The sequence below is a fragment of the Crocodylus porosus genome, unplaced genomic scaffold, assembly GCF_001723895.1.
Source record: "Crocodylus porosus isolate Cpor-Errol unplaced genomic scaffold, CroPor_comp1, whole genome shotgun sequence".
Taxonomy (NCBI): domain Eukaryota; kingdom Metazoa; phylum Chordata; order Crocodylia; family Crocodylidae; genus Crocodylus; species Crocodylus porosus.
The window spans coordinates 3,619,239-3,645,201 of NW_017728934.1; the positions used below are offsets into that span (position 1 = coordinate 3,619,239).

A 25,963-nucleotide genomic window follows, 5' to 3' on the forward strand; every position below is an offset into this window, starting at 1 on the left:
GAGTTAGCCTTTCCTAGAAAGTTCTGTTGCTTGTGACTCAGTTCCTTTTATACTATTTCCCTTGGCTTTACTTATGTTATCCTGGTGTAATGTAAACTTAACACATCCTAAGGCCTACAAAAATTACTACCATGCAAGCTGAAAGAATTCAAATCTAACACAAAGGTCTAAACCAAGAATCAACAACCTACAGGTCTGGCCCTCAAAGGGGTCTGATCCAGCCCAGGAAGGTCTGACCCGGTCCAGGGTGGCACTGGGGTTTGGACAGCAGGCAGCTGTGCCTGGCCACCTATCCCCTCCACGTCATTCTGCTCTACAGTCCTCCCTGCTCCTTTCTTGTGCCTGTGTCCCTTGCAGCAGAGGGCTGAGGTATCTGCAGAATGGGTACACACAGGGACACCTCTTTGAAGGGAGGAGTGGGGCAGAGATTGGCAGTCCACGACAGGGTCTGGGTCACAAGCTCCAGCAAAAGGGGGCAAAAGGGTAGCCAACTCTTAGTCTACACAGATCCCCTTTTGGCTTGGTTTTGGTTCCTCCTTTAGTGCTCACCAAGATTGCTATAAATGCTGTGTCTGTTGACTGTTGAAGACCAAATCAAGGTCACAGTGACTGCTCAGATCTGTGCGTACGTCTCCTCCTCACCTCTGACTGATCTTCCCATCCTCTGTGAAATCTGCCAGTGGGTGATAAGGAAAGGGACAAAGAAGCAATTCCCATACTAGGATTGAAATATATGGAAGCAAAAGGGGCTCTGCTGGCCGTACTGGAGATGATCATTCCAAGCCTCAGACAAATACTCTGTCAAAAAATTTCTCTTATTGTCCTCCCAATGAAGCAGTATGCTCCATTTGGATACAGAGCCATTCCTGTCCTGGCTGTGATCTCAAGACAAATGTCTGCGGTGGCTTTTCTGCTCTGGGTTAGAGGGTCAGCTTGCTTCCTGCCAGCCACCACCTCCCTTCACATTCTGCCTTCAGTGTTATTCAGCCACGGAGAAACTGGTTGCGGCATACGATATTGGCTTAGATGATATGATCACATCCCTTGCTTGGGGCTGTTCTGCCACCAGACCACCACAAACAACATAATGTAATAGGTCACCTGTGAATGATTCTTGTTGCTCTCACATGCAAATGGTTAAGCACACTTGTCTCCCAGTTAGAAGTAGCAGGAGGCTCTGGTACGTTCTGAAGTTTGCATTCTCTTTCTGTTGGTTTGGACTCTTTTTTTTTTTTCTAATCATTTTACCTCTTTCTGACTAGCCATATGTTCTTTATTATGTTCCCCCTAACAAGGGATAGGGGGGCTCTGGCAGAACATGACTATACAGGTGTTCTTCTTTAGCTCATGTGGCTCTGCTTTTGGTGGTAAAAGTCCAAGTTTCCATCCCCACAGATGAGCTTGGAGACCTCAATATAGTAGCTCTACACCAGATCAGGTGCATATGGTCACTTCATGTGCCGGTGCAGTGGACAGCATGATCTCAATTCACCAAAAGCTCCTTGGCCGTGTACCACATAGTGGGGCTGAGCCACATGTTGGAGCTGAGAGAGACCATTACAAAACTATTTTACACTCCTGCTGGTACTTTGCATTTCAGGTCTTTAAACATAGGTTGCAACCTCTTCTCCAGCTTGGTGTTCAGAAGCCTGTTGACTGAAAGGGACTTGTCCATGCTCTAGTTGTAGCAACTGGCTAATACATCAGTGTCTGAAGGTATGTCTTGCTGTAGTCAGAGGTGTGACTGCAGTTCCTGTACACATATGCTAGCTTGAATTTTGATGATTTGGATACCAGTAGAGGTGCAGTACAGTTGAGGTAGTCTGGGGTTCAGCACAGGCTGCAAATTTTCCTGGGACCCAGAGTAAATCATTGGGCAGCTCACCAGCATCGAGCTCTGTGTTGCGTGCTGTGACTCTGTAGTACTTGCAGTACTGAGTGAGCTAGCTAGATGGCAGCTATCTTAGGCAGGTCTATATTGGACTTCAGTCATACCTTCAAATGCAGCAAGCTGTATCCTGACACAGATTGCTCCATGTGGAGCCAGAATATCCTGCAATGAGCAGAGAGCAAAGTGCTTTGAGGCCCAGGGTTTCCATCCTGGGCCAATGTAATTTTGCCTGCAAAGGCATTGGACTGTAGGGCTGTGTGAAACGGCTGTGTTTCAGTTTGGTTTCGGAGCACAGTGATTCGTTTTGGTGTTTCGGATCACTGTTCTGTTTCGTTTTGGCTGAATCTGTTTTGGAGATTCAGCTCTGCTGAACCTCCTTCAAATCTGTTTCGAAAGGGATGCAAGCTTTGCACAGCCTTACTGCCCAGCCAGACAAGTCTTGGGGCCAGGGGCTGCAGGGCTCCAGCGGGGAGTAGGACAGGACCGTGGGTGTCTCGTCCAGGGGAGGGGACCGCTGCACGGATCTCTGATCCTTGTCGGGCTGAGTCGTGGGGCAGGAAAGCAGTGCAGAGCGGTGAGCAAGCCTGCTGGTCCCTGCCACGCAACTCAGCTCTGTCTTTTGTAAGCAAAGCCTTTTCTGGAGACCAAAAGGCTTTGCTTACCAATGGCTGGAAACAGCCTTCTGCACTGGATTTAACCTTTGTCAGTAGAACTCGTGACTGGTCCTTGAAGGGGTGATTCAACACCGTAGCCCAGTTAGTATTTGACCTATGTGATGCTGCTGATTATTAGGGAGTTGTTAGTGCTGGTTCTGGCATTAGTTAGGTACATACCCTTTTGCAAACTGTACTGAGATCCTTGAGCATGTGCGAGTTGAAGGTACCAGGTTTCCCCCCAGCCATGAGTGCCTCTGTGCAGGATGAACTATCCGCCTTAATTGCATCTCTGGCTACCATACATCATGGCCTGAACAAACACTGGAATCTGCCTCTGTTTCACCAGTCCTGCATTCTCCTTGGAAATAGGATCCCTCTGGTCTCAGTGGGAGCTGGGCCTGAACCAGGACTTCAAGGTCAAGTTCATTATTTGAGGCTACCAAAAGGATGCTTTGAGCAATTTTATTAAAGAAAATAAGGGGTTTGATTCATTTCACGTAGCCACCAGCACAGGCACCCGAATCTGTGTGTTGTACAGACAGCAAGATTTTGTGTCTTTTAGAATAACGTTTTCTCCCTGGCCAGTGTAAGGTGAGCTGCTCTCAGACTAGATCAATGCTGCCTCTCAGCTTGCAAATAAAAAAAGGAAGAAGCTTATATAAAGGCAGTGTTCAGGAGGGCACAGGAAGGAGGGTTTCAGAAGTGGAGGGACAGTATTTCTGCTGGTTTTGCAGTTTTCCCTCTTGTAAAGCAGTGTGTGTAACAGGCAACAGCGAATGTATTTCGCAAGCTGGATCAAGGGTGTTCACCACCCATCACTCGGGGTGGGACGCTGTCATGTTTCATTGCTTTTGCTTTTCCCTCCGGCCTGGGAGAGACTTGCTCTTACCTGTTTGTATGCAAGCTTTCCCTTCCCGCTGTCTGCAGCTCTTGAAAAAAAAAAATTACTAGGGGAAAAAAAATTGAACTGGCTAATAAAATGTTTGTCCCCTAGATGCAGAATTCAGAGATAGCCAGATACTGGAAGGTTCATGGACCCAAAAATCAACTTACTTCCTGCACTGGCCTGCTGCAAAATCTTGGGCAGGTCCCCACTCAGGTTGGGACTGTGGTTTTTCCACCTGGGAAGTAAGCAGCATGATAATAACCTCCTTCAGTACAGGTGCTTGTGATCTGCAGATGAAACACACCATAGAAGCACTCATTTCTTAACAATAGAAGTAATTAATGTTATTCTGGCAACCTCTCTGTGACTTGGTTTTCCCAACTGAAAAATGAGGATAATGATCTTTATTTATGTACCTTATATGGGTGGTGTGTAGCTTAATTAATGGTCACAGAATGCTTTTGATCCCTGGCTAGAGAAAGATGCTCTAGATGGGCTTATTCATTTAGATATGGGTGGGTTTAACTCAGGGGTCAGCAACATTTTTGATTGGAGTGCCAAAAACACCCCAGCCTTGACCCACACATTGACTGGGTGTTTCGGGGCAGACAGAGGGATCCGATCCTCTTGCTGGTGGTGGGTGTATGTGCATCTCTGGGTGGATGGTGATGGAGAGGCTGGGCTTAGGCTGCCCCAGCCCCTTCTCTGTGTCCTGGGGTGTGTGTGCAGCTGCCACCAGCCGTGGAGCCTGGGTTACACACAGCAGGCAGTGGGCAGGCTGCAAACAGCTGCACTGGGCTCCGGACCCCAGCCCGGCTCCATAGCTGGTGGTGGCTACGCACGCAGCTTGAGGCATGTGGCTGGGAAGGAGCTGGGGCACCATCTGCCTCGAGGCGCGTGTGCACCTGCTGCCAGCAATGAAGATTGGGCTGGGGCTCTGCAGACCTTGGTGCAGTAGCTTGCAGCCTCCTGGTTGCCTGGCACAGAGCCTGAGCTGCTTGCGGCAGGCGGCAGGGAGACTGCAAACAGCTGCACTGAGGTCTGTGGAGCTGCAGCCTGGCTTGCTGCTGGGGCCAGGTGCACGCGTGCCTCTGGGTGGATGGTGGGGGGGGGCCCCTTCCCCATCTTGCGCCCTGAGGTGCACGTGCAGCCACTGCCAGCCACAGCGCTGGGTCAGGGCTCTGGACTCCGGTGCACCAGTTGCAGCCTGCTACAGCCAGTCTGGGCTCTTGGCAGCTGCCACCCGCTACAGAGCCCAAGCTGCTTGCAACATGGCATGCAGCCTCTCGGCCATCTTCTGTGAGCAGTCCAGGCTCCGTGACCGGTGGCAGCTGCCCAGAGCCCAGGCTGGCTGTTGCATGCTGAGCAAAATGGTCTCACGTGCCATGTTCTGGCACGCGTTTCTGGGGCTGCAGACCCTGGTTTAACGGCTGATGTAGAATAGATATTGATACTTTAGATTGGCTCGGAGAAGTTCCAGGCTGGCCATAAGTGCTCCTCTCCACTTCCCAAACCTGATGCTAGCTCTCTGCTCCTTTCTGATTGTGTTTTTATATGAATTAATGGCCCCTGAAGATTAGGCTGAAACTTCCAAGATCAGTTTACAATCATGAGGAGAAAGAAGTTCAAACTAAAACTCAGAGCCCTTGTGTCCTGCAGAAGGGTGTGAGTGATTCCTAATGAATCTGTGGGTGCGTCTACATGAGAAGCTTTACTGTACAGTACACTAATCTACTGTCCAGTAAGGCTTCACCATGCAACCATGCGTAGCGGCTATTGCACAGTAAATTAGGTTAATGCATGGTTTTCTACTACCTGTAAATATAAGTACTAAATTAACTGTGTACTAGCTACTGCGTAGTAGTGCATGTGTAGACAGCTGACTGGAACCAAATTGCCCCTGGCCAGCCCAGGCAGCAGAGGGCAGGGGAAATTACTCCTCCCTGGGCTGCTGCCTCCCAGCCCTGCATCCCAATCAGCGGATCAGGCATAGGGCTGGGAAACAGCTGCTAGGGAGGGGACAGTTTCCCAGCCCTGTGCTCCGATTGGCCAACTGGAGCACTGACCCTGGTGCTCCCTGCCAGCCTGGGTTGGCACCTGGGGGAGCCTGGAGCTCCTCCTGGCTACTGTAGGGAGGTAGAGCAGGGCAGGAGTAGCCGTGCACTGAACTGCTCCTGTCAGGAGCAAATTTGTTCCTGATGGGCACACATGTAGATATGCTCCCAGGGAAAGCTTACTGCATAATATTTTACTGTGCATTAAGCTTAAAGTCCATTAATAGCACTGGGAGTAGATGCTCCCAGTGTGACTAGGCTGTCTGCTCTCCAGCATTATAAGTTCCTGCAATAAGGCAGTATGTCTTTTGCTCTGCTAGGTGGGACTGCAGGAAATCCTGATCTTTCTGAGTAAATCTATGCTGCTGAAGGGTTGGGAAAGGCCATAGGGAGCCACCATAAGAGTAGCAGTGTATCCAGCAGGGAGATCTCTGTATGTGATCCTCGGCTGTGCTCTTTAGAGAGCTTTGCACATCAAGTGCATTCCTTCTGAGTTGTGATTTCCTTCCTTAATTCTCACTGACAGTTTTGATTTCTGGGCCTTGCTTTTATCCAGTACTAGACATGGGCTTGTACTAAAATGTTGGATCCACACACACACAAGCTTTAGGGAAGCTTCAGAGCAAATGTTACGGAGTCAAACGTATGTGAGTCGTGGGGTGGAAATGAATAATTTATTTCCCTTTGTTAATTTTATTCTCTATAGTAAGTGCTAGACCATCTCACTTGACTTGGGTGATATTTGCTTGGGCAGTAGTAAAAATAGGAAGAATAACAAACTTCTTGCCAAGACAGTCTTGGGGCATAAACTGTTCGGTATAACACCTCCATTTCCACTGCCAGAGATGGTTTCCTTTAGTCTAGATGCCAGACCATACATCCTTAGCAGCTTTATCCTGATGCGAGTCCTCCTCATCTTGTAGTTCTCCATTTCTTCCGCTTGGCTCCCTTTCACGTTCCAATTCTGGATTAGACAGAGTGCATTACAGACATTATATTGCGAGCAGTGTAGTTAGGACACTAACACTGCATATTGCCATGTGAATTAAGAGATCCTTTGACCTTTATTCTAGAGAAACGTGATTTGTACAAATTCTTTGGCAACCTGCATCTAAAGTCTACTGCAGTGGGAGTATTCCCACTGATTCAAAGGATTTTGGATCAAGCCAATATTATATAGTAACCTTTCGGTAACAACCAGGTCCCTTTCCATGCCTCTTGGAAGAGTTTAGAACAGGACTAGCCAAGCAGCTAGTAGCATCTGTAATAAAACTCATGTGCTTGCTTTGGTAATGAGTTTCACATCACACCATAAATATTTTCCCATGAGTTTGCAAAAGGCTTCCCAAATAATTCTACCCCGCCCAGAGAGGACCTGTGCTAACTTGCTTTAGAGGGCTCATTGTCTAATAGAAAGGAGCTTTCCCAGCCAGGCAGTAACCTGGAATTTGCCATTCCCAGGGCTGGTAGGGAAGAGAAACATGTTACCAGCCAAGCCATGGTGGCAGGCCATCCCTGCAAAACACCAGAAGAATGATACAGGTAATTTGTCTTCTAAACTGAGCACGATTGTGTGCAAACACACACAGACTTTCCTTCCCCTCATTTCCTGGCAGACACCTGATATAAACACTGGAAACTCATAAAAAAAGCATGTCTAAGTCTTTAATGGAAAGATAATAGTTAGTTGAATTGTTTGCAGTAAATGCCCAGGAGGCCCAACGTTCCTGCCAAAATGCTGACAACTCTACAAAACAGTTTCATCCTATGGTGACTCATAAAGGGAAGCTTCCGTAAGGGTGGGCTAATGTTTAACAACCTGCTGCTGCTTTCCTCCACCCAGTCCTCTGAGTTCTAGGAGCCTTGGGAGCGTGCACAGAGCCCGGGTTACCAGAGCCAGCCCGAAGAAAATGACCCCAGCAACGCCTGAGGTCTCAGAGCCTTGCCCCATTCCAGCTGCACCTCCATGGTTCCTGAGATTCTAGGGTGTTCTCAGTAACCAGGCCCGTAGATATTAACAGGGTCAAGAAGTTTCTCTCCTTCAGAACGATGCATGAATTAAACATGTAACACTAGAATGGTTTTGACTAAAGGCCTGCTCTGATGGGCTTTTAACCACTGCTTTGTAGGTGTTGTAGAGCAAAGTCTGGGTGGAGGGTTTCTCTTTTGTCTACCACTACTAGTCAGTGGATGCTGCAACAGAGATGCCTCTGCAAAAGGCCCTCTGTCATGATACTAGCCAGGTGCTCCTTGCTAATGCTGTTATCAGGACTAATCTTTTATATTCACTTACCTCCCCATTTTTTATGGTGCTTTCCTTGTTGCATGTACGTTCCTGCTCAGTGGTCCTCTGGGGCTTTCTACTGTGCATTAGACAAGTTTGCTGCTGGATGGTGGCAGGTTTGCAATTTGTTCTTTGGAAGGAAATGCATTGGACATTTACGTTTCTCCAGCTATTCCCCTACTTGAATTCAATTCTTGTTTTTTTTTTTCGGGGGGTGGAGGGAGGGGAATATCTTTTACTGAACCAACAGAATTTGGGGGAGAAGTTAAACAAGCTTTAGAGCACAAAGTGCCCTTCTTCACAGAAAGGGAATTAGCTGAAGAGATATAGGGACTGTGCTATTTTGTTTGCCTTCATCTCTTTCTGACTGCCTCTCTGCTCCTTGAATGCCAAATCCATGCACTAGCTCAAGATCATCAGGGCAAAGTGTCTTGCAGTTCTCCCAGTCCAAGCACTTAGACACCATGGACTAGAATAGAACTGGACAGGCAGCAGGCAAAGGATTCATTTTGGGGGGCTGTCTGGAGATCCTCCTAACACAACAGCTGTCTTAGTAGTGTTTCAATGCAATGGCACCTTCTGTGAATCAGGAGAGCTCCATAACTAGGAACATATAAAAGGCCACTGTAGTAACCTGAGAAGAGGATTCTGTAAAAGGAACAGATCATGCTCTCCTGTGTTGCTCACTGCCTGGCATAGCCACCTATTTACTGCAGGAGTAAACACCTTAATGTCAGTTTTTCTAGCCAGCAAGGCTTCAATAACTCTGCCAAGGAGGCAGTCCTCCAGTCATACCCCAAGGCAGATGCCAGATCTGGCATCCAAAAGGTTTATTGCAACAGAATATTGGGCCAGATTCTGATCTCAGTTACACTTGTGTAAAGCTGGAGTAATTCTGCTGAAGATGCTACGAATTTACACCAATTTAACTGACACCAGGACCTGGCTTATTTCTTTTGACCAATTGCAATGGCTTTTTTTCCTGGGATAACCTTAGGATTTCTTAAGGAATTTTGTCTCATTGTTCTCAGATCTTCCATACAAGATAATAAATCACTAATTAATTCATGAAGACACTTTCTGTCATGAAGACACTTTCTGCTCCCTACACAGAGCATCAGGACATCATAGAATTGTAGGAAATTAGGGCTGGAAGGGACCTCAGGAGGTCACATCTAGTCCAACCCCCCACTCAAAGCAGGACCAGCCCCAACTCGATCATCCCAGCCAAGGCTTTGTCAAGTTGGGTCTTAAAAACCTCCAAGGATAGAGCTTCCACCACCTCTCTGGGTAACCTGTTCCAGTGTTTCACCACCCTCCTAGTGAGTAAGCTTTTCCTAATATCCAACTTAAACCTTCCCTTGCTGCAACTTGAGCCCATTGCTCCTTGTTCTGTCATCTGTCACCACTGAGAACAGTCCAGCTCCATCCGCTTTGGATCCCCCCTGCAGGTAGTTAAAAGCTGTTATCAAACCCATCTCGGTCTTCTCTTCTCCAGACTAAATAAGCCCAATTCCCTCAGCTTCTTCTTGTAAGTCATGCCCCCCAGCCCCTGCACCATTTGCTCTGCTCTCTGCTGGACTCTCTCCAACTTGTCCACATCTTTTCTGTAGTGGGGGGCCAAAAACTGGACACACTGCTCCAGATGTGGCTACACCTGTACAAAATAGAGGGGAATAATCACTTCTTGTGACCTGCTGGCAACACTCCTACTAATGCAGCCCAGTATGTTATTAGCTTTCTTCGCACACTGCTGACTCAAATCCATATTGTGAAGAGTAACCCCCAGGTCCTTTTCATGTTGACTACATTTTTCTCTCTTTGGGGAATCTTTAAATGTGGGCCAGTGTGTTTGTCACTATAAAAGATGGATAAAAGGAATGAAAAATGAAGATAAAATAAGTAATGAGAAGGGTAGAATGAAGTTAAGGTCAGCTTCTGTGATGGCAGGGGGGTGGTCTTTGATGTGACACATAAAACTATGCTCCTGACTGCTCGAGTTCAATAAGAGAAGATCCCTGCTGTGAGAAATGGTCAATTTGTGAGCTGAGTGACTATGTTCCACACCTACAATTCGGCTGCAGGTTGAAATGAATGTCACAGGCCTTCCTATTTTAACACTTGTGTAGTATTTCTATGCTCTGATCAAAGGCTTCCATGTGGTAGCTGCAATTTGTTAGCAGGCAAAAACAAAGTTCAGGAGTGTATAGAGTCGGTTATGAATTTTGTTCTACCATAATTCTCTGTGTGATTTGAGTGAGTACCTTAGTTGCTCTAACCTCAGTTCTCCATCTGTAAAATGGGGTTAATCACATAATCCTGATTCCCAAGAGGTGTGTGAGGCTATATACAATGAAAATTATAAAGTGTACTGACACTGTGGGAATAGGGACCATAAAATATCTACACTAGGTAGGTACAGAACGACCAAAACACTCAATTAATGGACTGAGTGCCCACCAATCCCATTAAAGCCAGGGCTCATCACCCATCAAGATTTAGTCTTTGGGCAGTGTAACCCTTTTTTAACTGTCTTGTTTCCTGTTTTTTACCCAGCAGTTGTACAATGGGACCCTTAAGAGGGACACAGAGAATAAACGCTACAGCTCTTACAGCCAAATGGAAGGCTGGGGCAGCAGGAACTACAACAAAATCTGCAACACCCCCAGGGCCGGCAGTGACTACTGTTTTGTTCAGAACATGAAGACCAGCCGGAGCGAGCCTGACCTCTGCTGTGAGCCATCCCGGGGCACCCTTAAGAGAAATCAGGGAAACCAGGCAGGGTACAAAGCGACCCTGAATCGCCAAAGCATCTACAGCAGCTATAGCACTCAGCAAGGGACTACTAGGACAAATAAAAAAATGGCAGCACGTGCTCTCTCCTGTCCTTCAAGCAGTAAGCAGGAGGTGGTATATGCTGAGCCTAGGATGAGCGGCAAGCAGGAGGTGGCATACACACGGTCTCAGTCCAGCTCCAAGTAAGTGTTCGGTTGTCTATAAGCAAAATGTGCTGGAGGAAGGCAGGGCAGGCTAGCTGAAATTGTCTCATTCACAGGCCTCCCCCTGCTCACTGTGATGTCTTCTTGACATTTGTCCTTGAAAACCTGACTTTGTATATGCATGGCCTTGAGTACTTGTACACCTTAGTCCTGGCTCATCTTCTGGGTGGGGACACCGCTTTGGGCAGAGTGTTGTCCATCCGATCATTTCATAAACCCTGTCATTACTTTCACATGGAAGATAGATTCATTTGCATACCTAGAACAATTCATTCCAGGAAATTTCTACCCAAAGAATTAAAGGCTGTAGGGTGAGAGACTGAAGGGGCAGGAAATACACTCGGCAACAATGAAGGTGTTTTCTTCATAGAGTAAATGTTGTCCTTAAGTAATTGCTCCCAACTACCTAGCTGTTTCCCTAGTGACAGAGCTGGTCCACCCAGGGAGGATTCATATACGAATCATTTGTCACAGCTCTGGAATTGGTCTTTGAAGAATAGCTCTGATTTTCTGGAGTCACCGCAAGAAGAACGTCTCTTGTGTAAGAAATGTTCTGAACTTCCTCTGCTTAGGGAGTGGCCCCCTTGGTGAAACCCTCCTGCTTGGAGCGTGGCTCACCCTGCAGAACTGGTTCTGATTTGGAAGTTTTCTATTGTGGAGCGCTAGGCCTGGTGGGTGAGGTGTTCTCCTAACAGAACTGGTTTTTGCTGGGAGTTGTCTCTTTCATAGATCGGAAGGTAGCTGCAGGGGTGTTCTCTGTGGAAGGACTGCTTTAATGTGTGGGCTCAACTGCCTTGTAGAAATGGTTCTGTTCCCCTCTAGAGCATATTGATTTTGTAGAAAATTCCTCCCAGTAGATCTGAAACCTATTAGTGAATTATCCTCTCTGAAAAAAAAAATCACTCCTGTTTGTATGCCAGTCTCCCTCTGCGAACTAGTTCTGACACGCTAGTTATTAATAATCTAGGTCAGGGAGGGGCCCTGTCACTATATGCTTCCCAGGGAGATGTTCTCTGTATAAAGCTACTTCTAGTCTGGATGCAGTTTGTTGTGTAGACCTAGTTCTAGTTGGGGAGCTCTAGGGAGACCTGCATTTGCAGATCTGCTTTGTCCCTATAATTGAGAGTTATTATGTCACTCTTGAGGAATTGGGATTGGCTGAGTAATAGTTACTAATAAGAACTTACCATGGTTGGGGCAGTGTACTGAAGTTTTTAACAGAGATCTTTCACTTTGTAAAAGAGGGGCTGCTTGGCATGTTGGCCTTATACTAGAAAAAGTGTGTGTGGGTGATTAAGATGCCTGAGCTGAAAATCTGGACTTTTCTGTCAAATTGTGTGATCATTATATGCAGCTTTCCTGCATGCAGAAATGGTGGTAACAGGAGGTAGTTTTCTCTGTTGCAGAAGCTGTTCCGATAGGACCCCTTCATTCCTCACTGAATAATGATACGGTCTTTTGGGTTGAACCGGTTTGGAGTGACCATGCAGTCATCTCCTTGCAGAGCTTGGCTGTGGCTCAAAAACACCACTGATACTAATAATGGCTCGGGACGGATGGATTTATTTTAGAGGTAGTCCTGGCTCTCTTGCTGCCCAAGCTGCAGATCCAGTCTTGTTTGAGGTTTTTTTATTTTTTAATTTTTTTTTGGTAGAAGCAACCCTGACAGGTGGACCCCTGCAGAACTGGGATGTTATCTCTTTTGAAGACCTCTGAACCCAATCTATTTTGTGAAGCTTGTTCTGGGATAGGTGTTATCACTTTTGCAAAACCATTCCTGGACAGAGAGTGACCCTTTGTGTGGAAAACATGGGTCTTGTTTTGTCTTTAGTGGGTTTGGTTCTAGTTTTACCTGTTGTATCACCCCCTTGTAGAGCTGGTTCAGGTCTGCAGAGACAGGCCCAAGGAACTGGGCACACTATGGAGATGCAAACTTTATCTTTTCACCCTGGCTTTTCCTCAGTAGTAATTACAAAGCTAGTTTGGTGTGGCTATACAAAGGATGAAGAGAGGAGACAACCAGATCTGACCAGACCAGATATTTAAGTACATATGACAGTGGATCTTAGTATGCAGAGACAGAAAATACTGTCAAAGAATTCCTTGGAATTGTGATATGGCGCTAGTTGTACTTGGGTAGAGGATGCTGGCTGCATTAGCATTGTAAAGCTAGTTGTATAAAGTAGTCTCTTGGACAGAAATGGATCTGGGCAGGGGGCTGCTGTGGCTCTACAACTGCTCGTGGCTCTGTGGTCGCTGCCCTTCTCGAGCAAGATCCAGATGAAAGCATTGTTTCCCTTCAGGAGTCTCTCTCGGGCAATAACATCTCTCGAGGGAGGTGTTTTCTCAGGTCGAACTGGTTCTGAACGTGTAATGGTTCTGCGGCCCTCTGTGACTGAAGACTGCTTTATACCTGTAGATTTTATTTGTGGAGTTGTGTTTGTAAACCAGACCTTAGGTGCAGGCTGTCCCCACTGTATAGAACTTGCCCTGCTTGAGAAAATTGCCTCTTTTCAGAACTTACTCACATTGTGAGATTGTTCTGCTGGTAAAACTGGGCTTGATTTCACGGTCCCGTTCCCCCCCAAGCCCTGTAGTTGCCTCTCAACTCACTGTGGAGATTGGGTCCTGGCTTGTGAGCTAAGCCCCACACAGGAATTAGGATCCTCCCTTATTACATAGGTATGGACAAGATGATCTCTTGAAATGCCTTGCAGCCCTGCATTTCTTTTGTTCTGTGATAGCCCTCTAGCAAGTCTTGGAGCATGGTAGGTCTCATCTAGGGACACACACTCCAGCCCAGTCCCTGCCCTTGGCTCAGAAGACTTTGGTTATTCTAGTGGCCAGAACAGGCAGTCAGTTCCCATGTAGTCATCCACAATCGCATATCCCCAAAGCAGAGAGCTTTTGAGTGAATTCTTCTCCCCATCATATAGAGTGCTATCTGAAACTAGAAACTGATATTTCTGGCTGGCTAAATGGTTTGTTGAGACTGTCCAGTCAGGAGAAATCTTGTACCAATTCAGGACCACCAGATGTAGTCTGAACAACCAAGAGATATTAGTGAAGGCCGTGCCGTAGAATACACATGGATATCTTTTAGCTGCTACTGAAATAAAGATAGGGGACTACTGTCACCACCAGCCAGGTAAATTAGTCTTTGAACTCAGGCTTAGGGGCTTTTGATTTTAGCATCTCACTTACCAGATTCAAACCACACTGATAGCTCAAACTGTGTCGACCATATGTCTGTACTCTCAATCTTTCTTGACAGCCTGTGAAAAGCTTCAAGTACTTTCTTTTGAGGAAGAAGAGGTGAACTTTGATGTCTGCAGATCCATGCCAGCATGCTGGCTGGTGGTACTGAACAGCATTAGGCACTGGAGTTATACAAGAGAACAACGTCTTCCATAATGCCAGATGTGCCCTGTGTTCCCCTTCCAGTATGTGGCTGAAATGTTTTCACTGCTACCATTCCCCCTGGGGCGAGAGAAGGGTCCTGTGACATATCTACTGAGCTTACCTGAACACATGATCTATTGAGCTCCTGTCAGTGACACTGGCATGTGGTGTGTCCCCCTCCACCCAGCAAGGAGCACTGTAAGCCAGTAAGGGACAGGTTTGCAAAGTAAAGGCCCATGGGTGATTGCACTGGATGCTCTGAAATGGGTAGCAAGGCTGTTAAGTAGAAGGGGAGGGATCCCCTGGTCTTGTTGATCTGTGTGAGCGTACTTCAGAAATTTGTGAGGTTTTATTGTCCATACTGAGCTACCATAAGGCCTCCTGGGAACCCCGGCAGGCTGGAGCAATGCTGGCGTGGCTCTTGTAAACTGTCGGGAACGCTAGGACAGTGACAGCCCGCACGGTAGCCGTTTCTCCAGTGGTGCAATTAATTCTTTAAATGAAAGTTGGAAATCAGCACTTAGCTGATCAGCTACACACAGGCAATGATGAAGAGTCACTGGTGGAGGCCAAATAAAAATGCCTGGGAGAACTACTCGCTAACAAAGATATCCAGGTACCTGGTGGATTGAAGGGAAGTCAGTACCAGGAAATCTATCTTCCCTCTCCACGCTGAAAGGGTCACCAAGCAGTTTTAGTGTGGAGCTGGTCGGTCTCACACTGAGTAAATTGCATTTGAAAATTATACTGGTTCAAAAGATAAGCTCAGTGTGATGTTCTCAAGTAGCTGTGGCCTAATGGGGTGGTGGCAGGACCTATTTGAAGTGTGTATGTGCATGGTAAAGAATAGCTATATTATTGATTGTTATGACACCTACTGCCACTGGTCTGGGAGATTTGTGTTGCAGAGATGGACAGGATTAGAAAAAAAAGTTGTCTCAATTCCGATTCCTAGTGAACATCCCTCAGGTATTTTTCTTCCATGTCTTTAGCTATCGACGTGGAAACTTTAGGGCATTGTCATGGTTTAGCTAATTGTAGTGCCAAAGCTTCAGGAATCATTTGGGTAGCTCATTACTGAGCTACCCAAACGCTATAGTACTCTGAAGGGGCTTGTACACGCCACAAAATTGGCCTTTAAAGTGGCTTAAATGCCCTTTTGTACTGCTTTAATGATGTTGCTGTTTATACAGTCAGCAGCGTATTGCATGTTAATGGTGCTGCTGTTTACTGTCGGCAGCGTATTGCGCGTTAAATGACTTTGGGACGTAGCAAAATAAAACATGCCCGAGGTGTTTTCGTTTGCTACCTTACAGCTGTGAAGGGAAAGCACTGGATCCCGTGCAGCTCAGGGGCTGTGCAGGCAGCTCGTGCAGGCAGCCCAGCAGCAGCCTGTGCAGGCAGGATCCACTGAATGAAAAAAAGCAAAAAAGCAGTGAGCCTGATCTTTTTTTCCCCCCTCCCTGGAGCCTGCCTGCCTGTCTGAGCTGCGCAGGGGCCCAGTGCTTCTCTCCATGGCTGTGGTGCTCCTTGGGACTGTCCAGGCCGGGTGCCTGCTGGTGGGGGCTGCCTGCGGGGTGCTGCCACCACCACAGTGGGAAGCACCAGCCCTCCCCACCGCAGCTCAGGACCCGCTCAACCTGCTGGCAGCTTGCCCCCCGCCACTGGAGACACAGGAAAGGATCCGGTCTGACCCTCATGTACAGGCCACAGGGGTTTACTTCAGTTTAATTTGGAGCAGTGTTTTTAAAAAACCACTGCTTCAATCTAGGGAGGATTAAACCGAAGTAAACCCCCCTGGCATGTACAAGTAGCCCTCTGCCAACTGGTTGGGGAGTACTATTCAGGGTTGAAGAGGTTGAGGAATCCCTGGGCATGTACAGTGTCTATGGATATTATCTTTCCTCTAATCCCTTTAATAAGTGAAGGACAATAGCTTTCTTAGCACTTCCTCACTCTTTCATCCTCAGCGTTTTAGCCTTTCAGTAAAAGGCTGTAGACATTTTGAGTAGATCAACACAACCTCATTTGCTTATAAAGACAACCAAAACAGATTTCCTACATGAAGAGACTAGTACAACAAAAGAATTGTCCCTTTTGCAGTATTGATCTGTGTTGAGTTCTGGTTGAGGATCTGGCATAACTTTCCTTCATCCTTGCTGAAGAGTTGTTCCTTTTGCGGTGCTAGACCTTTTTGTGGAATTATCCTTACTGGAAGCCTCGGTTGAGGATGGTCTTAGCCCTAAAAGTGGTCATGGACTGGGTTGATTTTTGCTTTCATAGTTCTGGTTCTTGTCCAGAAATATCCCTCCTTAGAGCTATGAGTGGCTAGTATGTAGTCTCCCTACTACACGACCCCTGGTTGGGTGGCTGATTCCTCTCTCAGAATCTGTCACAGTGCTGGAGTTGTTCTTGTTGTAGAACTGAACCCAAATGAGTTGTTCACCCTCGAAGAGTTGCCCCAGATGTAGAATTTGTCCCCTTTAAAGGAAATTGATTCTGTCTGGCAATCTTTTCCTGTGCTGGCTGGTCCTCATGGCAGTTTCCTTCCCTTACGCACGTGAATACTAGGCCTGCGCCAAGTGGCTAGTATTCGCTTCGGATTCGGATTCAGCCAATCCGGGGGACAGTGATTCAATTCAGTGATTTGAATCACTGGCCCGATTTGATTCGGCTGAATCTGATTCAGAGATTCGGCTGGTGCTGAGTCTCCACATCAGCCAGGCCAGGCCCATCCCCTGCCCCTGTCCCAGCTCGGCAATGGCTGCCCCAGCTCCCAGCACTTGTTAAAAAAAAAAAAGGCCCTGACTCAGTGGGTGTTGCTGGGTGGGGGTGATCCCTGCTGTCCCCCACTGGCCCATGCTGCATGGGGGGCTCTGGATGAGCCCCCTTGCTCCCCCAGCCCCCCCATGGGTGCACCACCCAGGCCAGCTTTTTTAAGGAAAAAAACCTGAAGAAATCCTGGACTTACCCTCCCTCTGCCTGGCAGCACCCAGTGAGCACCGGGGCATTTTTTTTAAAGTACTGGGCTGGGATAGCCAGGGGAGGCTTGGAGGGGGGCTGAGGGCTGGCAGGGGGAGGTTGGGGGGGCTGTCAGGGGTCCCCCCATGGTTCCCCCCCCGCCCCTTGTACTTACCATCTCAGAGTTGGCTGCAGCTTCGGGGAACTACCCGAATCAAAGCTCTCCAAATCTTTTCTGAAGATTTGGAGAGCTTTGAATAAATTCGGCCCTTTAAATCGGTCCCCCGATTCGATTTGGATTCAGAGATTTGGCCACCCAATCTCCTCCGAATTGCCACCTAAAGCTTTGCACAGCCCTAATGAATACATGGGGAGTTGTCCTCCTTGAGAAACTGTCTCTGCTGGGTAATGGTCTCCTAAAAAATAAATAAATAAACTGCACTTGATTGGAGGCGTTTTAAAGGTGGGTGGTATCACATAGACCCCCCTCACAACTGCCACTCTCTGGCTAACCCCAGCCTATTATTCTTGGTAGAGTGACCAAAGATTGGCTGGTTGGTGAAGGTTAGTTAACACCGGCAAGCTTCTTTTGATAGTCCTCAGGCTGTTCCTGTCCTGTGCATAGGGAGAGGAGTTTGTCTTCATAATGCATCTGGTAGAGGCTGTCAGAATGGATTAGATGAAGTTACATTGTCCTGAATCTTCAGACAATGGCCCCCAAAAACCTTTTCTCTGGTTCCAAAGTCTCCAGATCAACTTTTCCCTTCCCAAATTGTATATGATTCTGTACAGTCTAGTTTATGGCTTCATAGGAAAAAAAAATGCCTGAAAGGTTACCCTGCATGGAAAATCCTTGAGCATTTGAGAGAGATTAAGCTAATGGGGCACAATAGCAATTATTTTTGAGCATGTTATGCAGTTTAATAGAGAATGACCCATTTCTATGGAACAGTTAGTACTGATAGAGTATTGTATCGTTATATAATGTTTTACAGTTTAATTTAATTCTATAGAAAAAGATGTGATTCTGATACTTTCCCTGTCAGGGCTAGCGTTTCCATATTGTGATTAATTATTATGCCAAAACCAAGTAATACCAGTTTCCAAAGCAAAGATGTACAGGCAGTCCCAGATAACGAACTCACCAAGGTTGGTGGTAAAACCTCCACTGACTTAAGAAGAGCCTGTCCAAGGAAAAATGCCAGGTTAGAAACTAAACTCGTGGGTAGTTTGTTCTACCAAACATGCTGAGTTTTAAATCTCAAGCATCCTGCAGCTCAGCAGTTTTACCTTGCACACCCTTCATGTTTTAAATAAAAATAAATAGACAATTGAGCTGCTAATGTTTGTTTCTTCCCTGCCCACACACTATATTATCATTTTCTCCTGTCCAACGTGAGCTTGAAGCACTATTATTTTGAGCTGCGAGAAGTCTACACGCACTCTGCCTAGGCAAAAGATAACGGACAGTTAGATGTCTTATTTTTAGAGGAAGAAATTCTCATTATGATATTGTTGTCCATTCACAACTTGACTTAGTACGTAGGATCTTTGTCTGACCATGCTGTAGCTATGAACCATGCTGAAACAGCTGCAGTTTAGCATCATGAATTAAAAAGCAGGTGTTCAGAAGCCGAGGCACGTTTCTGGGCTGCATTTTGATTCTGAATTTTTCAGAAGTTTTCTGGGCTTCTACAAAAATCTTCTTGGTCCTGTAAGTAAACAGCACTACTTTGGGCTTAGTAAGACAGATACTTAAACTTCTGAAAAAACATTAAAAGTTGAGAAGTTGCAACCCCTTGAGGATTCTGGTATAAAAAGTCTGAATGGGCGATTTTGCTTAAGAAGAATCCTAAGCAACCTTATCAAATGGTCAGAGCATGAGACTGGGACTAAGGAGTTCTGCCCTAGTCTCCGGGAAAGTTTACTCCCTGCACCATGCTTCAGTTTCCCTACCTGTAAAATGGAGATAATGACACTGGCCCACCTTTGCAAAGTATTTTAGGATTTATTGATATAAAGTTGTACATGAATGTTCCACAATAGCTTATCATTAGGATTTAACGCTTCCTATTTATTCTCAAGTCACTCTAGATATCCAGTATCCATACCTGTACCATTTTTAAGAAGTCTTTACATCTGTAGCAGGGTCAGAGTTTTGCATCACTCAAAAGCCCTTAAACTTCACGCAGTTCTTACTTCCTGGGCATGCTTGCCTCTCAGGAACCACCACCAACGTTAATTAGCACTCCATAACACAAACTTGACATAGTCCATACAGTGTGCACTCATAGTCCTGAGTCTCTTCTGGCCCTGAGAAAGTGCCTCTGGCTTACTGCTGCTCCCTCTTCACTGCAGTATTCCTTCTCAGTCTGGCTCTGACTCCAGTTCTGTGGTGGTGCAGCTGCTTCCAGCCACACAGCCTTGAGTCTCTTTCCAGACCCGGAGAAAAAGCCCGGCTCCTTTCTCTCCTCCTTCTCTTTCCCAGTTTCTCAGCCAACTCTCTCTCCCACTATCTTCCTCTCTAGGAACCTTTAACTTCCTGTGGCCAGATGATTATGATTCTCAGCTGGTCCGGGCCTCCTAGGCAGCGTACAATCAGCCTGTTGCTGGACTGTAGCCTTTGCAAGTCTGCATAGTGCTACAGCCAATTGTGTGTAGTCTGTTGCAATCCTTTCTCAACCAGCCTGCTACAAGACCATTTCAGAGTTTCTTTTTCCCTCCTTCATTTCACTAATGTGCTATTGCCCATGTCCAGCTAGGGATGACAGGGCCAAGAGACATTTCCAAATTTAGCAGCCCACTGGGATGCCCAATTTCCATAGTCAGCAGTACACAGGATAGTGATGTGGCTAGCTGCCTTTGCCTCCCAGACCAAATGACCCGGTATTCATTTACAGCAGGGTCAACTGGAATCAGGCTTTGGCTCAGGTCCAGAGAAGGACTTGAAATCCTACTTCTGGTTCTATGTTCATGAATTCATGGTAGCTACTTTATAACTTTTCTTGCTAAACTTTTAGCTCTGTTTAAACAGTCAAATCCAAGTAAGAACTTTGCCTTGGCAAATATTGGTCACCAGAGGTGATGTTGCATGCATGAGTTTGATGGCATTGTGCAAAGAATTAAGTAGCCTCTGAAATACATTGCATTTGCCACTGACTGATAAGTTCCTGTCCCTTCTTTCTTTCAGAATATGCAGTGATGAGCCAGACTATGGTACCATGACCATCCAGAAAGCCATACAGTTCCTGTGCTCCTCGGATGAGAAACATCAAGCCATGGGTGCTTACTACCTCCAGCACACCTGCTTCCAGGATGAATCTGCCAAGCAAGAGGTAAAATGGTTTAATTTGCTGCCACTTAGTCATCAGCTGGCTGTGATTTTGGGGAGCCTTCATTTTTAGAAGGTCTGCCTGAGCTACCTTGGGGTTGATATTCACCACTACTTTCATTCCCTTTGGTTTGAACAGGAGGCGTATGTACTCCGCAGTTCTGAAACGGTTCATTATGTGAAGCTTGCAGATAACAAGGGAGTAAAAATTAGTGGCCATTTAAAAGAGTTTGGCCATAAAAATGAGGACAACATGGTTGGGATGTTACCCTTTACACCTTCATAGAGCTGCAACATTTTCATCGCACATTTTTCATTAAACCTTATGTGACCCTTTGAAAATACAAGAATGCATTGAGTTAAATCTTATATTTTCAAAGGCTCACATAAGGTTTAATGAAAAATGTGCGATGAAAATGTCGCAGCTCTATGAAGGTGTCCTCCATGAGCATCTTACAGAAGGTCTGTTACTCTCCACAGAACTGTGGCCATTATTTCTTCAGGTGAGGTATGTCTGGGTGTTTATAGCATGGGAAATCCACACCCTTCCTAGTTTCAGCCCAATTAGATAGGAAGGCATTGAAGATGAACCCAGTGAAGATGCAGCAGCCACATCAGCACAGGGTGGACAACCCTGCCTGAAGCCATGAGTGCTTAGGTGGGTAATGGGTGGGCAGTCTACCCTGAAGTCTGTATTGTTGTGACTTCAGTGTGATTACACTCAAATTAGCTAGAATAAAGTTAGGGTGGGCAGGCCATCCTTGGCTGCAGGTACACCTCTGTCTGCAGGGCAGACACAATCTCCGCAGCTGCTGAGTAGACACTTCCATAGAATCTGCCTCTCCCAAAGACCTCTGATTCATTTTCTTTTGTCAGCAAGTTTTGAGCCTTTTTCCCCAGCCAGTAGTTGGTTATGCTAGTACCTACCCACACAGTGATCCTATAATGGGGCAGGCAAGATCTCTGATTACCTAACAGATTCAGAGCTGAGTCTAAGTCTAGGTGAAACTACCAAGAATCTAAGTTCATGTAACTTTCACCTTTTTCCAGCTTTATCAGTATGGGTATTACCATACATTAATCTAGGCTCCTTCTACATTTCCTTAGAATTAGATTTGTAGTTATTGTTGACATCCTCACTACACATAACTTTCTACTAGGAGCCCTTGGTCTTAGAATCATAGAATCAAAGAAAATTAGGGTTGAAGGGACCTCAGGAGGTCACATCTAGTCCAGCCCCCTGCTCAAAGCAGGACCAGCCCCAACTAGATCATCCCAGTCAGGGCTTTGTCCAGCTGGCTCTGAAAAACCTCCAAGGATGGAGATTCCACCACCTCTCTGGGTAACTCATTCCAGTACTTCACCACCTCCCTTGTGAGAGAGTTTTCCTTATATCCACCCTAGATCTCCCTTGCTGCAACTTGAGACCATCGATCCTTGTTCTCTCATCTGCCACCACTGAGAACAGCCCAGCTCCATCCGCCCGTCAGGTAGTTGAAGGTTGCTATCAATTCCCCTCTCAGTCTTCTCTTCTCCAAACTAAATAAACCCAGTTCCCTCAGCCCCCAGCCACAAACCATTTTCATTGCTCTCCACTGGACTCTCTCCAACTTGTCCACATCCTTTCTATAGTGGGTGGCCCAAACTGGACACAGTACTCCAGATGTGGCCTTACCAGTACAGAATAGAGCAAAATAATTACTTCCCTTGAAATGCTGGCAACAATCCTACTAATGCAGCCCAGTATGCTGTTAGCCTTTCTTGGCAGCAAGGGCACACTGCTGGCTCATATTCAGCTTATTTGCCACTGTAACCCCCAGGTCCTTTTCTGCAGAGCTGCTGCCCAGCCAGTCAGCCCCCATGGGATTCTTCTTTCCTAAATGCAGGACTTTGCACTTGTCCTTGTTGAACCTCATGAGATTTCTTTTGGCCCAATTTGACAATTTGTCTAGGTCACTCTGAATCTGAGCCCTACCCTCCAGTGTATCTACTACACCCCCATCTTGGTGTCATCCGCAAACTTGCTGAGGGTGCACACCATCCCATCTTCCAGATCATTAATGAAGATATTGAACAAAACCGGCCCCAGGCACTCCAGTTGGTACCAGATGCCAGCTAGACATCGAGCCATTGATTACTACCCACTGAGCCCAACAATCCAGCCAGCTTTCTATTCAGCTTAACGTCCATTCATCCAACCCATACTTCCTCAGCTTGTTTGCAAGAATGCTGTGGGAAACAGTATCAAAAGCCTAGCTAAAGTCAAGGTATAGCATGTCCACTGCTTTCCCTGCATCCACAGAGCCAGTTATGTCATCATAGAAGGCAATCAGGTTGGTCAGGCATGACTTGCCCTTGATGAGTCCACGATGACTGTTCCTAATCATCTTCTTCTCCTCCAAGTGCTTAGAAATGGATTATTTGAGGACCTGCTCCATGATGTTTCTGAACTGAGGTGAGACTGGCTGGTCTGTAGTTCCCTGGATCCTCCTTCCCTTTCTTAAAGATGGGCACTATATTTGCCCTTTTCCAATTGTCTGGAGCCTCCCACAATCACCACAAGTTTTCAAAGATAATGGCCAGTGGCTCTGGAATCACGTCAGCCAACTCCCTCAGCACCCTTGGATGCATTGCATCTAGTCCCGTGGACTTGTACACAACCAGCTTTTCTAAACAGTCCCTAACCTGTTCTTAACCATGTATAAGAGAGTTGAAACTATGTCATCTACAACCCCCCTCTGAATTTAATCTGTGGCTTTTGGATAACAGTAAATGAAGTTGGGATGTTATTGTAATACTATATGGTAGATGGGATGTTATTGTAATAGTATATGGTAGTATCTGGGTACTGTTTTAGGTCATAACCTCAGCTGAGGTAAACTGCTGTAGTCCTGCTGAAGATGTTGGGAGAAACTCTTATATACATCAGTCAAGGATTTGGCTCAGGGTTGTTATTTGCAAGCTTTAATTGTTAGACTCTGACTCAGCAAGGCAATCAGCATGGTCTCAGTTGACGATGGCTGGAACATAGTGTATTGGAAGTGGAAGGATGCGGGGTATCTTTTACATGCCTGGGAGAATATACCAGACCAGCTTCTTGTGTTAATTTCAGTCACTTTGGTCCTTTAATGATCAAAAAAAAAAAAATCAGTGATGGTTTGCATATGATTTTCATCACAGATTATCTTCTCCCCAGGTCTACCGGCTGGGTGGCATTGCCAAGCTGGTCGAACTCCTCCGCAGCACAAACCAGAATGTCCAGCAGGCCGCAGCCGGGGCTCTTAGAAACATAGTCTTCAGAAATCCCATCAACAAGATAGAAACCCGGCGGCAGAGTGGAATCAGGGAGAGTGTGAGCCTTCTGAGGAGAACTGGGAACACTGAAACACAGAAGCAGCTGACAGGTACACTGCAAATGAGAGACCCTTGGTCTTTGTAAATTAGGTTGCCTCCATTGACATCTTTTCCTACACCTAAGGCTCTCCTTCTCTAGCACAGGAGCCTGGTCCTGCCCTTTCAAGGCATTGCCCTTGACACCTGTGCACACTGAGCATGCAGCACTCTCAGATCTCGAATGGCCATCACAGAGGACATTCCTGTTTTCTGCTACTCTGTCCTCAATTGATGCGAAACCCGATGCCTTTAAGTCCTCTATTTTTCTCTTGAAGAGAAAAATAGAGGACTTAAAGGCATCCACTTTCATATCAGTAGAGGACAGAGGACAACCGGACTGTCCTCTATGATGGCCATCCTAGTCAGATCGCAGTGATAAGGATTGACACAATATCACTGCTCTGCCCAGATGTAAATGAGGATGTAAAGTGTAGGTTGCTGGAACCAGGCCCAATTTTCAGCTGTTGTGACTGTTTTTACACTGCTGTAGGGCTTTTCAGCTACTGGCTCACAAACCAGGACCAGACTCAGAGCTTGCCTCTTTCCCCACATTTTACCTCCACAGCTGTACTCATTTAAGGTTTTTGAGCTTTCACTGCTCACCTGCATTCATCTGACAGCTGCATGTGGGGCATTATCAAAGCAGGGTCCCCCACTTTGGAATTTAGTTTCCCTGGTTGGGTCTTATAACAGTAGTATGGGCTATGCTGCACAGACTGGGTGGTGTCCTATAGGGCTGGATTTCAGTAGGGTCAAATGAGTTTGTTGGCAGTAGGTCATCCTGAATTGAATTTGATTGTACTGTATGTGAACCTGTATTAGAAGGATTCTCCCTACACCTGTCCATGCTAAATTGAAATCCATAAATATGTATGCTTGTTGGGGCAGGGTGCTTCAGATTTCCTTCTGTGTCATAATAAAGGTCCCCTGTCCAAGGTCTCAGTAGGCTGTTTCTGCTCATCTCCCATTTAACTGAACATGCTCTGCCTTGCCTGAATCTACTGTTAACAGTACTTTATTCCTTTGCTAAAAGGGTGTATGGTTAAATGGGAGGTAGGGGATACTGGAAAGCATGATGCTTTTGTTGTTTGGAAAAGATAGGCAAGAAGACTACCTTATTAGTGCACATTATGGGAGAACTAGCGTCAAGAATTTTTCAAAATAAGAGAGGTGATTTGCTGGACTTGTACAGAAAAGCTGATGTTTGAACTATATAAACAGTACCACATGGTGTGACAGTAGAGGCGGAGTCGGGGGTTTCAGATTAAATGACTGCGCTTCAGCTCTTCTGTTCATGAACTGGGATCAGAGTAAATCCTCTCTCACAAAATGACAGAAATCTGGAGAGTGTCTTGAATTTTTCAGGCCTGGGCCAAGGACTTGATTCATCTGTCACTTACTCCAATTTTATGCTAGGGTAGCATTGGCCTAGTTGTGCCCCTTTTTGTACACCAGTGTAATCGAGGCCTCTTATGCATGGAGACCGTGAGCTAAAGTGAGTCTTGCATTTTCATTTTAGGGCTGCTATGGAACTTGTCCTCCACGGATGAACTGAAAGAAGAGCTGATACAGGAAGCCCTCCCTGTCTTGACAGATTGTGTTATTGTTCCTTTCTCTGGCTGGTCTGATGGCACCAGTAATAGGACAAGAGAAATTGTTGACCCAGAGGTATTCTTCAATGCCACAGGCTGTTTGAGGTAGGCCAGCAGACAAGTAGCTACATCAGCAAGCATAGGAGATGTGTAAGTGCTGACAGTGGGGAGGGGCACAACTCTGCACTACTGCCCCTGCTGCTGCTGGGCACTGGATCTGGCTGGGCTGCAGCCCTACAGCCTGCCATTGGTACAAAAATCACGCTGCCAACACGACCCCCATGCCTGCCAGGCCCTGGCTCTGGCCAGGCTGCAGCCCCATACCCTGTGCCCTGCTGTTGGCACAGAAATCTGGGGGCGGGGGGGCACATGCCCCTCTATATGTTGTCAGTGTCAACAAGCAAGTCTGTTGATCAAAATTGTCTAACTCCCCTCATGTCTGCTTGGGAAGTTTGACCATTGGCTGGTATTTTTAAGTTAATAAGGGAAGTAGGTGCTGAATTGGTGCGTCTGG

The 25,963-nt window shown here is 46.5% G+C and overlaps 1 protein-coding gene across 2 annotated transcripts in view; it reads left to right on the forward strand.

Annotated features, from left to right (window-relative positions):
• The window catches only part of PKP1 (plakophilin 1), a 51,505-nt gene that overhangs the window by 11,025 nt on the left and 14,517 nt on the right, over nt 1-25,963 (forward strand). Inside the window, exons 3-6 of one of the 2 annotated variants that reach the window (XM_019546327.1) lie at nt 10,328-10,749; nt 20,324-20,468; nt 23,661-23,868; nt 25,377-25,554. In XM_019546327.1, coding sequence (XP_019401872.1) covers nt 10,328-10,749; nt 20,324-20,468; nt 23,661-23,868; nt 25,377-25,554 — 953 coding nt within the window. The remainder of the gene's footprint in view (nt 1-10,327; nt 10,750-20,323; nt 20,469-23,660; nt 23,869-25,376; nt 25,555-25,963) is intronic. The other variant, XM_019546328.1, reaches the window with a different exon arrangement.